Here is a 17050-nt window from a genome sequence, read left to right on the forward strand (position 1 = left end):
TTTTCCCCCAGAAATAGAATTGTTAGACATATAAAAATATGTGAAGAATATAGTAAGATACCTGTACACCCACCATCCCGCTTAAGAAATAAGGTGTTACAGGTGCAGCCCGAGAGCTTGGGTGACCCTGTTCCGGCCGAGGTGAGCAGCCGTCTGAATTTAGAACTGCTCGCTGCCGGGTGTGTCTGTACCGTGTGCTGTGTGTCTGCAGACGACACGCCGTCTGCTCCTGACCCCGGCAGCGTCGCATCATGTGTCCGAGGGGAGTCAGCTGCTGCCCTTTGCTTTTTCACGGGACGGGACGACTGAGATGTATCCACGCAGCTCCGTGTATCTTAGTTCATTTGCTCTGACCTCGGGCAGGCGGGGATTCCTCTGCGCAGGGGGGCAGAGTTTTCGCCCCCTCGGCCTGTTGCTGGAGGCCCATGGAAGCTTTCCTCTCTTACAGACACTGCTGGACCCACTGTCATGGGTCCGGGGCCTGTGTGTGTTCCCCTGGGCAGACTGCCTGGGCTCTGGGACGCTTGCCCCGGGCCCTGCCAAATGACCTTCCTCTTTGCTCACCCACCCTCACCCCCTTTCCGTGCGATGAGCAGCCACCCCGGGCGCTGCTGGCCGACCTTTGCCCTGGTTCCCACGGCACCCATGGCATTTTCCCTGCATCTGCTTCCTCACCTCCTTGCCGCCCTGCCCAGCCCAGCCCAGCCCGTCTGTCCCCTGGCTGGGATCCCTGGGGCCTTCTCCTTCTGCCCTGACATCTGGTGTGTGGCCGGGTCCCGCTTTACATCCTTCAGGTACCTCTGGGGGGTGGTGGCCAGAGCCCCAGTCCCACCCTCATCCCTTGAGTGGTGGGTTCAACAGTGCCGAACCACACCCCTGCCACCAATTCATATTTGCTCAGAACCTCAGAAGGTGACTTTAGCTGGACATAGGGCTTTTATAGGTTAGTTAAAGGCCTGGAGATGAGGTCATGCTGGGTTAGGGTGGCCCTAAATTCAGTGGCTGGGGTCCTTATAAGAAGAGAGACACAGAGGAGGCCACGTGAGGACAGAGGCAGAGATTGGAGTTTTGCAGCCACATGCCACAGGATGCCTGGGGCCACCAGAAGCCAGAGAGGCAAGGAGGGATTTTCCCCGGAGCCTCTGGAGGGACCAGGCCCTGCTGACACCTTGATTTGGGACTTCGGCCTCTAGAACTATGGGAAAATCGATTTCCTGTTATTTTAAGCCCCTGTTTGTGGTGATTTGTTACAGAAGCCGCAGGAAGCTAGGGCCCCTTCCCTCTGTGATCGACACCCCACCCACACAAGGAGCTCCCTAGTACGCTGTCTGGGCTGTGTCCCTGCCCTTACGGGGGGTGCCCCCGTGTCCCCCTTCCCCACCCCCGCCTTGGGTCCCGGCTCACACACCCCTTCCTTAGGGAGGGGCCCTGCTCCAGGCCCGGCTAGGGCCCCACCCCAGTGTCCTGTCACTCAGCTGTACTCATTGTCGTCCCCCGTGGACAGTAGGCGCCGGAGGACGGGTAGGGCCCCTCCAGCTCGTTGCCCACCCTTTCTCCAGGGCAGCACAGAAGAGCCGCTCGCTCTGTCACTGAGGGAGGGAAGGGAGTGTCCTTTGTGGAGGAGCTGGTCCAGGAAGAGGCCGCCAGAGTTTTGGCCGCTGTGCACCTGACACCCGGGCCCCCGCAGGCATCCCCAGCTGTTACTCCCCCTTCCCACTGGCACGCCCCCTCCTCCACTTCTCTCACGTTTCAGCCTCGCCATCCACCCAGGCACTCAAGTGACAAGTCTCAGTGTCGTCCTTGACCTCTGCCCCACCCCAGCCCCCCCAGGTCAACAGGTGGCCAAGGTCTTGTCGACTCACCATCCCCCCAGGTGGCCCTGGGACGGGCCACCCGTGATCTTGGCCGTGTCTCAGTCAGGCCTCTGTGTCTCCCCTCACCCCCCACCCCCTTTCTCCCCACCAGAGGCTCCTCCTCCCTGTCCAGTTGGTGTTTGGGGGGCTTTACTCAGTCCCGCCTGTGTGCCTGGGCCTGGGTGATAGCCTCCACCCACGGGATTCTTTAAAACAGACCTGGTTGTCCTCTGACCAAAAGACCCCTTGCTTCCCTTCTCATAGGATAAACGGTAAACCCAGCGTGAGGCTCCCCTCCCCTGTCTAGCCTCTCACCCCTGCTCTCCCCTCCCTGCTCGGAGGGGTCACAGCTCTGGAAGCCATTCTCTTTCCAGGGTGATGTGACCCAGCCTGTCCATCCCGTGAGCAGGTGGGTGGCGGGGATTCCTCTATCCTCCCCACCCCGTGCTCTATGGCACAGGGCAGGCAGCCAGTAAACATCGTTGAATTGAACTTGATAGGAGAAGCTGGGGGGGATTGGCCAAAAAAACAAGTTTAAAATAAAAATCCCAGCCTTCTTTTGCCTTGGTTGACAAGGAGGCTTTCTCTTTGCCTTCTGGGGAAGAAATTTATGGAGAACTCCGCGTCTCCAGGGAGGACGAGGAGAAGAGGCAGCCAGTAGGCACGGTGGTCTTTACATTTAAATTATTTATTTAATACAAATGAAAAACGCAGTTCCTCCGTAGCAGGGGCCCCACGGTAGGCTCTCAGCGGCCACACGTGGCTGCCGTATTGAACGCGGCAGGTCCACGGCATTTACGTCAACGCAGAAAGTTCTGCTGGGCAGGACTGGTCTGGATTGGCCCACACGCTGGATCTTCAGATTCATCGTTCATCCGGAGAGCCTTTACTGGGTGCCGCCGAGCAGACAGAATGTTGGGATCCCAGGAGGAAGTGAAAGACACCAGCTCTTCGGGGAGTTTTCGTGTATTCCGGAGAGTTTAAACCCAGGGGCCTTGGGGCAGACTCTATCGAGGACGCTGCTCTCCACGGCCCTGGACCCTCCTTGCTCTGTACGGGCAGCTGGGGGCCTTTAGGAATAAAGCGGCAGCCCCCAGCTCCGGCAGGGCCGCAGCCAGGGATTGATGGCTGAGCACGAGGGCCGTTAGCGGTGGAATTTGGCCCTGTCTGGGCCGCCTCTCTCCATTGTCTAGATTTCCTTCCACACTGACCTGGAAGAACTCCCAGAGCAACAGGCCGGCCCAGGCTGTTTGCACCAGTAAACCCTGCAGCAGTCCCCAGGGCAGAGAGTAGCTGGATCGTATTTATTTAGGAACAGCCGAAACTTGAGGCGCAATAAAAAGTGGAGAGAAGATTCCGGAGAGGAATGCAGCAGGCCCCGGGCCCGGAATTCGTCTTGCTCTGGAAGGCTGCTGGCGGCCAGACTGGGGCCGGCCCTGGAGGGTCTCGGCCGGCTGCCCGCCTTGCTGGCAGGTACAGTAGCAGTGACTGCAGGAGGGTCAGCGGGAGGGGTCTGGGGGATGCAGCTTCTTTATTTTTAACTCAGGGAAGCAAACTGTGTGGTGGAGTTTGGGGATGAGCAGGAAATGAACGGAAAAGTCTTTTTTTTTAGGTGAGAGGCGGGCATCCCCTATAGCTTGGAGCTAATTATGGAGGATTCGCAAGTACCTGAACGAGGGGAGGGGGAGGGGAGAGGTGGCAGAGATTCTGAGCTCAGAGCCTCAGAAAGTGTCCTTTCAGCCGAATGCCTCTTCCCCCGCCTCCTCACAGGCCCCTCCCCAGAATGTACCCCAGGAACAAGGCTGTGCCCCTCTTGTCAACCCCTTCCTGAGGCCCCTGCTGCCTGTGTCAGATTCACCTGGAGTGCTTGCCCCCTTTCCGCATGGCTGGGCCAGCCCAGGCCTCCTGGCTTGTGATGGGAGTTCAGGGGTCACTGGGATTGCCTCTTCTGTGTCCCGTCCCAGCCAGGCGCTGGGGCGCGCACACGCACTTCATGGAAAGGGGCATAGCAGTGTCTTTAAAGATAAAACAGGCCTCACTCTTCCTCCTTACCCCGCACTGGGCTCCTCGCTGGTTATGGTGACATCAAAAAGAAGGTGGCTGGGAGTATGCAGATCACGGGTACAGGTCTGTGGGGCTCAAGGGTAGAGATACTGCCTTTAGAACTGTCTGGAAGGGGCTGCTGGGCAACAGTACCCATCCCAGGACGTGGGCAGGCTCCGGTGGCTGGGGGCTTGCTGGCTGGCACGAGCAGAGTTCCCAGAACTGTGGCCCGGGGGGCGGGTCCTGCCTCCCCAGGGCATAAGGCATTGGTCAATGTGGGGATGTGCTGAGTTCAGAAGCCAGCCCCCTCACTGGGGCTGCTCACGGGTTTACTATGCTAATATGCTTGTTGAAATCAAAGACCAGGACAGAGTTTTTCGTAACCTCAGAGCCCTGTCTTGTTCTGCTAGAAGGAGAAGCCACATGGGGAGCCCTGACCTGCTGACCAGTTGCCCCCTGAGTGGCCAGTGCTGAAGCCAGGACTCAGTGAGCAGCGGGGGTCGGCCGCCCCCTTCTCCCACTGCCTGGCCTCACCCCACCTCTGTGCCTGGCCTCTTCGCGGCTCATGACTAACACGGCCCCGTCGGAGCCAATCGGTGCTGCCAGGTTTTCGGTTTCAAATTATCCCCCGCTTGGGCCAGAATGTTTGGAGTTTTAGGCATGGTTGGGGAGAGGACGCTGAGCCAGACTATGCCGGAGAAAAACCGAAGGTCAAGCTGTGCTCAGCAGCTGCGCCAGCCGCAGCAACAAAACGCACAGCGTGTGCGGCCGGCACCTGAAGCAGGGGGTCAGGATGGCTGAGGCCACGGCTGGGCTCCTCGTCCTGGTCCAGCCGCCCCCCAGCTGGCCTGGTCTGCCGCTCCGTGGGGCCTTCCTGGGCCTGCTCACCGCAGCGGGAATTGGTGTCGAAGAGTGCCCTGTGGCATTAAAGGGGTTTCTTTTTTCATACGTTTTCTGTAGTTGCTAAATCTAATACAGTGAACATATAGTACGTTTATAATCAGAGAAAAACAATAAGGAATATTTTTTTCAAAATCAGAAAGGAGATTAAACAAACAAATCAAAAAACCTCCAAGATTCCCATTGTTTCCCACTGTTCTAACTTAATTGTTGGTGGTTGGCTTACTGTAATGTGTTAGAATGAAATATAATCACCAGAAAACATCGTTCAGGGAGCCCTGGCTCTTAAGTCTGTCTGTGGTGTCTGTTTGAGTGTCCTGTGGCTGATGTAACAAATTACCACAAACTTGGGGGCTTAAGTCAACAGAAATTTATTCTCTCACAGTTCTGGAGGCCGGAAGTCTGAAATCCAAGTCTCGGCAGGGCCGGGCTCCTGGGGAGCTCTAGGGGAGAAGCTGTTCCCTGCCTGCTCCAGCTTCTGCGGGCTGCCAGGCTTCCTGGGCTTGTGGCCGCACCACTCCACTCTTCAAGGCCAGCCTCTTCACATCTCTCTCTGATCCGTCTGTACATCCCCTTCTCTCTCTCTGTGTCAGATCTCCCTCTGCCCCCCTCTATGTGAGTACACGTGATGGCATTTAGGACCCTCCCAACCCCCTGATTCAGGATAATCTCCCATCTCAAGACCCTTCACTTAATCCCACCTGCAATGACTTTTTCTCCAAATAAGGTCCCGTTTACAGGATCCAGGGATTAGGGTGTGAGATCTTTGGGGCCACTGTTCAGCCTACCACAGTGCCCACCTTCCGTCACTGTGCAGGCAGCCACCTTTGGAGCTGTCCTGCAGACTCTGCTGGGGGTGGGGTGTTGCTATTTGGTGTCTCCCAGAAGGTGTCACCCCCCAACCCCCAAGAAGATGCCCTTGCTACCTAGGAGACTGCATTTGGGGTCCTGCCCTGGGCAGGAGGGGACGGGGACTTTGTGACATCCAGCAGAGAAGTGTGCATGGCCCTCTTGTGTTGACATGTGGCTCATGTGGCCCTGTAGGGCAGGATTGTAAACTCAGAGGTCACCTGGAGGAGGGTCTGGCAGATAACGAAAATGAGTGACGGGGCTGTGGGGACCACAGCAATCCAGAAAACGCGGTTTCATCTAAAGAGGGTAGCAGTCTTCAAGGCGGCCCCTTGGGCCAGGCAGGAAGGCTCATTCCGTGTGGCTATATGCCCTCCCTTTTCCGAGAGATGAGGAAAATCTGGAGTTCTCGGTGGCCCGTTTGCAACATTGGCACGAATACACATTTTCTTTAGACAGGGTCAGTTAGGCATACAAAACCTGCTTCTGTGTCTTGGGTAGAGGGCTGCCAGTCTGAACCCTTGCGGTGAATGAAGCTTAAAGGGCAGAGGAGGTGCCCCCCAGCCCTCGCTCTGACCACGTGCTGTCCCCCTCCACCCCTGAGTTGCCAGCTGAGCAGTTCCGGGACCCCAGGTGAATAGCAGGGAGCAGTGCTGAGCCCCCAGCCCGGCCAGGCCCCGTGTCCTCTCCCAGAGAGGCGCTGAGTCTGGGGAAATCAGTGGCGAGGAGCTGCGCTCCCTCCCAGGGGACAGCTGGAGACTCACTGACTCATGAGTAAGTGGTAGGACTCTTCCAGGAAGTCTCCATCCCGCGCTCCCCTCTCGGCTGGGGTGGGACGGCCAGCTGCCTCTGTCTCCGCAGGCGGACGGCACACCCGGGCGTCTGCAGGGGTGACTTCTCCGGGCTCAACCCCGGCAGGTGTTCCTGAACCTTCCCTCGGCCCCTGCCTGGGGCGCCACTGCCCCTCCTTCCGGCCGGGTCAGGGTGGGAGTGAAGGGCCGGCAGAGGTGGAGGGAAGGGAAGGCGGGCAGGCAGGAACCAGGATTTTCAAACGCTCCAACCAAAGGAAATCGCAGCATCGCGGGCCGGGGGAAATGAAAGACTCTGGAAGTCTCCAGGAATTTGATTCTGTGAGCTGGTTTCCAAGAGGCTAAGTTAAGCTTCTCCAAGTGGATATTAAAAAGGAGCAGCGAGACGAGCCCGGGCGGAGGGGCTGGAGGGGGTGGAGAGAAGGCACCGGAAGCCGCCGCACGCTGCACCTCTGGAGCCACCGCACAAAGCCCCGCCGGCCGGTCCTCGGCCCGGAGGACCCTGGGGACCGCAGGAGCCTTTCAAGGCCCACGTCCGGCCCTTGCTCCCGCCTCTTCTTTTATTTCTCTCCTTCGCTGCCTTTCCCCTCCCGATTCCAAGAGACAATGCTACTTCAGTTTGGAGCACAAACATATGATCAGCACATGGAAATGTGGTAATTTGGATGCATTCGTGATTGCAACAGATTGAAGAAATTAGACCAGACAAAGAGTGTTTTTGGAGGAGGAGGAGAGGAGGCAGAAAGAGGGAGGGCGACGGGGTGAGAAAGGGGAGGACGCCTCTGGAAAGGGGGACGCCGGGACTCCCGCCTGCTGCTAAATATATCCGTAGTGATGGAGAGAGACCGGATCACAGGTAGGCAAGCGGCCCTCCTCCCCCGGCTGCCCCTTCCCCTTAACTCACAACTTTCTTTATGCTTCGGGAAATAAGCACCCAAGGGTCACTTTGACTCATTTTTGTGGACATATTTCTTTTCCTCTTGACTGTTCTGAGGTCCTGGGACGTAATGTTCCAAAAGTGAGGCTTCGCTAAGTCGGGCTTTTATTTAAACTCGGCTCTCCGTCCCCTCACTATTTCTCTTTCATTTCCCAATGTGCCACTTTTGCATCTTAAGACGGCCGTGAATGCCGAGACTGTGGGCGCCGAAGTCTGGGAAAGGGTGGGGGGACCTGCTTCTGGCGCTGGGGTCCGGGGTGGCGGCACCGGGATGCCGACTGTGGTTTGTCCGCTGTGTGGTTTGTTTGTTCGCTGCCAGCCAAAGTCCGTCTTCAAGGCCGCCTTGGTCTCCTCCCTGAAATAGCATTTCGGTGCCTTCCCTGGAGTTGATTACAGGGCCGGGAGCTCCCGGTGCCCAAATGAGATGTGCAAATGCCTGTGTGTGCGCGCGCGCGCGCGCATGCGCGTATGCACACGTACAGCGGAGAGAGCTTATTCTGTTCTGCCGGAAGCTTGGGAGAGTTGACCAAGGTGACTCCCACTTGGAGGTGCTGGTGTCATTCGGGTCCTGTACTCACCTGGGCACCGTGGACAGGGAGGGGGTAGCAATGATCGTCCGCGCGGTTGGATGGGATTGATTTAGGACGGGAAGAGCGGAGCTGTGGGCTCTGCTCAGATTCTGGGGCAGAATCACTGATCAGAACATCAGAATGTCACGCTGGGGCAAGGAGTGAGGGCAGACGGCTGGTCCTCGGGCTGGAGGGACCTTGCGGGTCCCTGGATCTGTCCCCGCACCCTGTGTGGGATCGAGGCCAAGTGGGTCACTTTGGAGCGGGCTCAGACCCATCGGGGCAAGAACGAAGCAGTGGAGAGAAAAGAGGCCGCCCCTCCTAAGCCACCCCGGTTAGAAGCCCCTCTTCCTCGGGCTTGGTGTCCCGTGTCAGCATCTGATATCATCACGAATAATTCCCATTCATTATGGGGCCTGCTGCTACGGCACGCCCCTCAAGCCAGGTGCTGGGGTACACTGTGCAGGCCTGAGACGTCCTGGGGCATCAGCCTCTGGGCTTCAGGTGCTCCAAGATGACCCCTGGGTCAAAGTGAGGATAAGAATGTCGCTCCCCAAGTGCCACTGGCTTGGTCTGTTGTTTGCCACTGTGTGTGTTGCAGGGGGGGCTCCCCAAGAGGCCAGAGGGAAGGAAGGTGCATGTCAGTGTCTCCTCTGAAGATAGCCCCTTGCCTGCTGTTCCAGGGGCTGATCAGATCCCAGCGTGATGTCAGGGCTGATGGGGCAGCCACAGGCAGGGGAGCTGCCGGCGGGGTGCGTGTGTGCGCGCGCACGTCTGTGCTGCAGGGCACAGAAACGGGCACTGCGACTGACCACAGGAGGTGGGGCAGCCATGGAGAATGGCGGAAGGCACGGCTGGTGGAACCGCATCTCATGTGTGTTTGAGCTCAGTGACGCGGGCCAGCTGGGGCGGACGGGGCGCTAGCCAGGGTGCCTTGCTCTCCGGCTGGCAAGGGCTGCAGGCTGTGGGACCAGGGAGGATGGTTACTCCATTGGCCTGGCTGCCAGGGGCCTCCGGCCCAGCCTTCATTTAACAGATGACCAAGCCGAGGCCCAGCTGGGTGACCACCAGGGGACCAGAGAGCCAGGGCACGGAGGCTGGAAGGGGGTCCTTGGAGGAATCAGAAGCAGTGGCAACATCTTGGAACCTCCCGGGCTAAGTGAACTTGAGGAGCTTTTCATGAACTGAACAAACAGTCCGCTCTGTGCCTTTATAAGTGTTGAGCACCACGCCCTCGGCCGAGGATAGCACGGCGACGGGTGAAGTAGGGACCTTCTCCCAGGATGTGCCTGAGGAGAAATGGGTACTTTCTATGAAATCCTCATTTGGATGCATTTTCATTAGAAAATACTTCTTTCAAAGCTCGGTTAGAAACTGGTTCCAGAAAAGAGAAGTCCCCAGGCTGTCTCCCCATGTTTCTCAAACCTGGTTAGACCTTGACCTTCGTCTTTACTTGTAACTCAGAGCTTAAGCAGTCCCTGGGCAAGTCTCGCTCTGCAGCCCTGGGCTCAGTTTCCCAACCTGTAAAGGGAGGGAGTTGGATCAGCACGGCCTTGAGGCCGCATCCCCACAGCCAGCGGCGGGCTTCTGAGCCTGTTCTGGGGACCCCGCCGGCTGCAGCCTGCTTCTCAAGGGCACTGCCCCTCTGTGACAACGTAAGACAGTTGTGGCGGCCTCAGTCCGCACCGGGCGGCTGTGGGGCTGGGGGCCACGATGCCGAGCGTGTGTGTGGACGGGGGCCTGTCTGGCCAGACGCCCCACCCGCCAGCTTCCAGAAGTAGCTGTCACTGCTCATGGCCCACTGGGCTGGCATTTAAGGCGTGTCTGGCTGACTCTGGGCCGCTGCCCAGCAGCTGTCCAGGAGGGGCTGGTGAGGAGGGGGCTTGGGGCAGGTGCGGGCGGCCTCAGGAGACCTCAGATCTCCCTCCCCCGTCTCTCGCGAGCACCTAGCTCCCACTTGGTTTGGGACGCGGGCCCTGGGTCCTCTTCTGCAGTCAGGCAGCCTCCAGCCCTCTCGAGGCTGCGGCCTTGCCCTGGGAAGATGCCGGAGGGCTCGTCAGCCGGGCGGGGATGAGTCACGGAGCAGTGACTGGCCGCTGAGACACAGGCCGCTTCTTCCAGCCAAGGGTCGGCCTTTTTTCCTTGTTCTGGACTGGCTTTGTGGCTTTTACAAATCAAGCAGTTTTATCTTGTTCCAAGTGCTTGTGTTTCAGCAGGGAGACTCTCCAGGAAGGGAACTTTCCACTGAGGGGCTGTGACTTAGCTCAGCTAGGCCTCGGGGAGGGTGGGAAGGGCCACGCGGTGAGCTGTCTGCAGAGAATGTGGACGTTTCTCCGCTCGGTCAGGAAGGTTGGCGCGGGGGCCTGGAAGGGCCGGGCTGCACTGCACCCGGGAGGAGAGAGCTGGCACTCTGCTCTGCTCGGGGGCGGGGGGGGGGGTCCTGTGTCACGGTCATGGGGAGGGCAGGGAGCTGGACAGCCCCCACCGTGGGAGGCGTGCCTCAGTCCTCACTCTGCTGCACCCTCTTGCCTCTGGGTCCCGGGCATTTCATACTCTTGGCCTGGACAGCTGCTGCGGTCATCAGCTTCCTGGACCCTCTCTGCCAGGGCTTCACTCTCCTCGTCTCCAAGATGAGAAGCTTGGCCCGAGGCCCTCCTGGCCCTCTGCCTCTTCCACCTCTGACTGACGAGGGCCTTGGTTTCCTGGGGCTGCTGTAACCAAGTACCACCGCTTGGGGAGCTTACAACGACAGCAGTTGATCCTCTCCCGGCTCTGGAGGCCAGAAGTCCAGATTCAAGGTCTCCGAGGCTTGGTTCCTTCGGGAGGCCCCGAGGGAGCATCCCTTCCAGGCCTGTCTCCTGGCTTCTGGCGGCAGCCGGCGCCCCTTGGCATGCTTGGCTGGTGGATGCCTCTCTCCAGTCTCTGCCTCTGTTGTCACACAGCCTTCTTCTGTGTCTCAAATCTCCCTCTGCTTCTCTCTTAAGGACACTTGTTCCTGGGTTTAGGGCCCACTCGGATAATCCAGGAGGACCAAAAGTCTAGAACCTTATCCTAATGACATCTGCAAGACCCTTCTTCCAAATAGGTCCACGTGCACAGATTCCAGGTGAACATGAATTTGGGGGGCGGGGCACCATTCAACCCACTCCAGTCCCCATGCATCCTGGATGCACAGGCTGATTCCATGTCCCAAGATCACTTGCCATCCCCCACTCTGGCCACGGGGTCCCCTACCCCTGGTGGGGTGTGGGAAGCTCAGCCCCATGAGAACTGCAGAAGCCTGCCCACCCCCCCTTCCAGGCACCGTCTTGCCGGAGTTGCCTTGTGTTCCCTGCTGGTGGGGGTGAGGCCTGGGGCAGGCCCTGGGGACAGAGTGGACCTAGGATGGAGGGCTTTGGTACCTGGCTCAGCCTGCCCAATAAGGGCACCTTCGCCTGGTGCCTTGTAATTTTTTTTTCTTTGAGCTCCAAATCGGTCTGTCCAAAACTTTTCCTGATTAGAGGATTTATTTCTATGTAAAGTCTTACTGAGGAATGGCATGACAATCACGCTGTTATGCATTAAAGGACCACCTTCAATAACATCATAGTGTGAGATTGGGACTGTCCTGAGTGGTCACTGCGGCCATTCTGTACTATAAGGACCTGGGGTGCCTGCGGCTCTGGACTCTTTTTTAAAAAATCGTGGTAAAATGTACACAGCATAAAATGTACCTTTTTTAAAAAAAATTTTATCGGAGTATAGTTGATTTACAAGGTTGTATTAGTTTCAGGTGTACCGCAAAGTGAATCAGTTATACATATACACATATCCACTCTTTTTTAGATTCTTTTCCCGTACAGGTCATTACAGAGTACTGAGTAGAGTTCCCTGTGCTCTACAGTAGGTCCTTATTAGTTATCTATTTTATGTATAGTAGTGTGTACATGTCAATCCCAACCTCCTAATTATCCTTTTCCCCATTTCCCCCCAGTAACCATAAGTTTGTTTTCTACATCTGTGACTCTATTTCTGTTTTGTAAATAAGTTCATTTGACCTATTTTTTTAGATTCCACATATAAGCGATATCATATGATATAAAATGTAGCTTTTCTATAACTTTTAGGTGTACAGTTCAGTGGCATTAAGTGCGTTCACATAGTTGTGCAACCATCCATCCATCTCCAGAACTTTTTCATCTTCCCAAAGTGGAACTCCATTAAACACTACCTCCTCTTTGCCCCCTCTGACCTGACCCTGGCAAACACCCTTCTGCTTTCTGTCTCTGTGAATTTGACTATCCCAGTTTCCTCATACACGTGGAATCATGCACATTTGTCTTTTTTGTGACTGACTTATTTCAGTTAATGCCTTCATGGTTCCTCCATGCTGTAGCAGGTGTCAGAGTCTCCTCCTGTTTAAGGCAGAATAATATTCCATCATATGATAGACCACATTTTGTTTCTCTATTGATCTATGGGTAGACATTTGGGCGGTTTCCACCTTTTGGCTATTATGAAAATTGCTGCCATAAACATGTATGTATAGGTATTTGCCTTGAGTCCTTGCTTTCAAATATTTTGGGTATATACCCAGAAGCAGAATTGCTGGGCCATATGGTAGTTCTATGTTTAATTTTGGGGGGAACCACCGTACTGCTTGTCACTGCAACTATACCATTTTACATTCCCACCAGTGGTGCCCATGGGTTCTAATTTCTCCACATCCTCCTGAACACATGTTATTTTTTTAAATATATATGTAACAGCCATTCTGATAAGTGTGAGGTGGTACCTCATGGCAGTTCCGATTTGCATTTCTCTAATGATTAGTGATGCTGATCTTCCCATGTGCCTCTTGGCATCTGTATGTCTTCTTTGGAGAAATGTCTATTCAAGTCCTTTGTCAGATTTTAAATTGGCTTTTTGTGTGTGTGTGTGATTGAGTTGTAGAAGTTTTTAAAAACATGTTCTGGATATTAATTCCTCATCAGACATACGATTTGTAAATATCTTCTCCCATTCCGTGTGTTTCCTTTTCCTTCTGCTGAGAGTCTCCTTTGATGCCCCAAAGTTTTGCACTTTGATGAAGCTCAATTTATCTACGTTTTCTTTTAGTGCCTGTGCTTTCAGCGTCACACCCAACGTCACAAGCCTTTCCCCCTGTGTTTCTTTCTAAGAGTTTTACAGTTTTAGCTCTTGCGTTTAGGCCTTTGATCCATTTTGAGTTAACTTTGTACATGGTGTGAGATTAGGCTCCAAGTTTTCGTCCTGGGCTCTTGATTTTTTTTTTTTTTTTCACACCCAGGCTGGCTTCACTGGATGAGGTGGCAGGAAGTGGGGAAATCCTGGGTTGGGCTGGCCTTGACCATCCCCTCAGGCTGGCCAGGGAGCCTCAGCTCCGGCCCTGGGCATGGCTGGACATGTGCTCTGCCCGGGGCAGCCCAGGCCTGTGTCCTTCTGGACTGACGAGGAGGCCAGCCTGGGGTCTCCTGGGGTCCACTCTCAGGTGGGCCTCCTATTCTCAGTGGTTTCAGTGCCCAGCCTGCATGTGAGACTGACTGTCTGTGTGTCAGTGTCTGTTGGTCTGTCCCCATGCTGCATCTCAGGAAACCTCCTCCAGCCCCATTCTCCCTCTTTGCTTCTGCGATCCTAGACTCCGTCTGCCTCCTGCTCAGAGCTGGTCATCCCCATTGTCTCCCTTCCCATCCGGGCACAAACCTCTGTCCGGAAGCTACCACCTAAACCGCCTTGCCCGAAGTCCCCTGGACCACCGTCCCGCCTTCACCGCCCTCATGTCAGTTCTGCTCCCATTGGGCTGGGTGCGGGGTGGGAGTGGGACCCAACGGAGAAACTGGAGAGATTTCCTCTTAACCAGAGGCTCATGTTTGGAGACTGTTTGGGGCCCCAGGCCTCGTATGAACTCAGGACAGATAGCAACGCAGATTTCAGCTCCTGGAGACCCCTCTCTGCCTGCGGGCTTGGGACCTGCCTTAGATCTTCTGATCTTCCCTCCCTCTTCTTTCTTTTTTCTTTTTAAGGTATGTACGTATGTATGTATTTATTTATTTTTGGCTGCGTTGGGTCTTTGTTGCTGCACGCGGCTTTCTCTAGTTGTGGCCAGCGGGAGCTACTCTTCGTTGTGGTGCACGGGCTTCTCATTGCGGCAGCTTCTCTTGTTGCGGAGCACGGGCTCTAGGCACGCGAGCTTCAGTAGTTGCTGCGCGTGGGCTCAGTAGTTGTGGCGCGCAGGCTTAGTTGCTCCGTGGCACGTGGGATCTTCCCGGACCAGGGATCGAACCCGTGTGCCCTGCACTGGCAGGCGGATTCTTAACCACTGTGCCACCAGGGAAGTGATGCAGTAGTTAAGTTTTTTTTTTTTTTTTTTAGCAAATGAGGAAACTGACTTGAGCAAAGCTGAATAAACAAAACAACACACCCCTTAGAAATTAGCAAAGAGGCACCAGCTCTGAAACTTTTCTATGAAAAGTTGAAAATGCTTTGGGGCTGGGCCTGTCTGCCGGAGCAGGTAGGTGGGTGTCAAGAGCCGCCCAGCTCTGCGTGGCAGGAGCCCACACGCCCAGAGCCCGTTCCTCTGCATGGTCCCGATTCTCCCTCCCGCCAGCGAGTGTGAACAATCAGTGACCTCTGTCTCTGTCCTCCGCTTTACGTTCACCTCAGGTCCTGATGTCTGCGGGTGGCTGTTCGCAGGACCACTAGACACCTGTCGTCCCAATTATCTGGCAAATATTTATTGAGGTCATACTACGTGCAGCCGAGACGTCTCCTGGGTTCTTGACCTACAGTGAGGAGCCAGGACCCTGCTCCTTTGGGGCTGGCAGTCTGAGCTAGATGTCAGACAGCTAGCCAATAAACACATCAATAGATGACTTTAGATGAAGAAGCAAAGAACAGGTGATGTGATGTGATTGTTGGTAGGGGTGTGTGTGTGTGTGTGTGTGTGTGTGTGTGTGTGTGTGTGTGTGGGTGGGTGGGTGTATGTGGGTCTGTATTAATGGACACCTTCCTTGAGGGGGTGACATTGAGCTGAAACTTACGTGTCCAGAAGGACCTGACAGGTCAAGATCCAGAGGAAGGACATTCAGGCAAAGGGAACAGCAAGTGCAAAGGCCCTGAGGTTAGACCATCATGGAGGTGCGAGTGGCTGGACTGCATTGTTGGAGGAGAGGGGCAAGTCTGAGACCAGCAAGATAGGCGGGGCCGGGTCATGCCAGGCCTCGGAGGCCCTGGCGAGAGTTCGTTTCTCTCCTCAGTGTTCTGGGTGGAGAAAGTGGCAGGACAGAGTGCCCCGTGGCCGCTGAGACTCGCCTGTAGCAGGCAGGGAGGAGAAGCACGGGGACCTGGAGGGGTGGCCATCACCGTCACTCTATGCAGCTGGAGAGGGAGGACCTCTGATTGCTGGGTGGACCCTGGTGGTTGAAGAGGCCCAGCCCTGCCCAGTCCTGCCCCGTGGGCTGCTATCTTTAGGAGGGAGTGCTTGTGGCCTCTGAGCGCAGAGGCTGTGGTTTGGTGCGTGCTTGGCCGAGGGTGGGGTGGCCTGAGTCCTGGGAAGGTGACCCGCGGAGCGGACAGCCTCAGGGGAAGCATGACTCCGGGCCTCCTCGCTTTGTATCTCCTGGGTCCTGACTCGCTGGCAGGGATATCACACATGCCTGCTCATGCCCCCATGTGGGGTAGTGGCCAGTGTGTCTGAGGACACCGTCCCATCCCACTGGGCCCTCTGAGCCTCAGGTTTCTCCCCAGCTCTGGGCCCCTGACTCTGGGGGAGGCCTGGAAGTACAGAATGTTTTCCAGGGCATCCCACTGGCCCTCAGAGCTGGGGTGAGTCAGAGCCTCTTCCCACAATGGAGCAGTAGCCGAGGCCCGGGGATTCTGGCCTGGTGCCCGGTTCCTGGGGCAGGAGAAGCGAGGTGGCCAGGCAGGCAGGGCTGGGGGCTGAGCCTGTTGTGACCTTGGGCTGCGGCTCCTCCCCTCCCGCTCTGTCCCAGCCCCGGGTCCCACTGGGGCTCCCTTTGTGCCTCCTCCACTCGCTGGCCTCTGCATCCCTTCTCTCCCCTCTGGGGCCAACCCTCTCCTCTGGCCCAGACTGGCCCTCCCAGCTGCTCTCCCTACCTCCTGCCTCTTCTCCTTCAGACCCTCCGCTGCTCCCCCGGGGCCCACTGTGTCCCCTCCGTGTCCCTTGCCACCCAGGGAGGCAGGTGCAGGGAAGTTCAGGACGCGCGCACCGTTAGAGTGCCCGTGTGTGCCTCTCTGCTCTGGCGCTCCCTTGAGCCTGTGGCCCCTCCGCACAGAGCCTGGCCCTGTCCCGCATCCAGAGCTGGTGCAGCAGGAAGGAGCTGCCCAGGGAGCCTGGGCACCTGGCCTGCTCTGCTGGCTGCAGCCCCCGGGGCTCGGGTGTCAGGGAAGAGGTGCTTCTGGGGACGTGTGACCATGATGTGGCTCATGGGTCAGGGCACCGACCCTCCCCTCCTGCCGGAGTGGCCTGAGATGCTGCTTCTCCACTCCTGTTTCCGGGGCATCTTGAAGGTGGCCCTTGGGCAGCCTGTCCTGGATTCTCCCTCTGGCCTTTCCTGGCACTGTTTCTGCTCACCTGGAGAAGGCTGGGTGGGGCTTGGGGACAAAGGAGATTCAAGGGCTTCCCTGACAGGACACCCCACCCCACAGAGGGGACGTTTTGGTCAAAGCCCCAAGAGCCCTGCTTGCTACTCAGAGAGCAAGACCTCAACCACCTGCGGGGCATCTGGTGGGGGCAGTACAGGTGTGACTGTCAGCACAGGGGCTCAGTGCACGGCCCGAGGCCTCCCTTTCCATGGCTCTGCTCAGGCCCACGTCCTTCTCTGGCCCTGTTTTCCCTGACGTCCACGATGGGCAGCCCTCAGTCTGGACTTTGCCCCCCACCATCCGCCCAGCTCAGCTCTGGCCGTCTTGTCCCTCCCCCGGGGCCCAGGTTCCTTCTCCAGGTGGCGTATTCCATCCAAGGATGCAGGGCCCTCAGCCATGCCCGCCCTGGGAGATGTCGGTATATTGTTATCTGATAATAACTAAAGAACTATAGCTTTAGAATGACTGTTTTCAATGTTTTTCCAAGTT

The 17050-nt window shown here is 56.7% G+C and overlaps 1 protein-coding gene across 4 annotated transcripts in view; it reads left to right on the forward strand.

Annotated features, from left to right (window-relative positions):
* SEPTIN9 (septin 9) overlaps window positions 1-17050 on the forward strand; it is a 165826-nt gene that overhangs the window by 18580 nt on the left and 130196 nt on the right. The window contains exon 1 of one of the 4 annotated variants that reach the window (XM_004275526.4): window positions 6495-7310. The exons of the other annotated variants lie outside the window; for them this stretch is intronic. Within the exon in view, the coding sequence (XP_004275574.1) occupies window positions 7289-7310 (22 nt within the window). The 5' untranslated portion in view covers window positions 6495-7288. Of the gene's footprint in view, window positions 1-6494; window positions 7311-17050 lie in introns of those variants that run through there. 4 annotated transcript variants of the gene reach the window in all.

The sequence above is a fragment of the Orcinus orca genome, chromosome 19 (genome assembly GCF_937001465.1).
Source record: "Orcinus orca chromosome 19, mOrcOrc1.1, whole genome shotgun sequence".
In the NCBI taxonomy this organism is placed as follows: Eukaryota; Metazoa; Chordata; class Mammalia; order Artiodactyla; family Delphinidae; genus Orcinus; species Orcinus orca.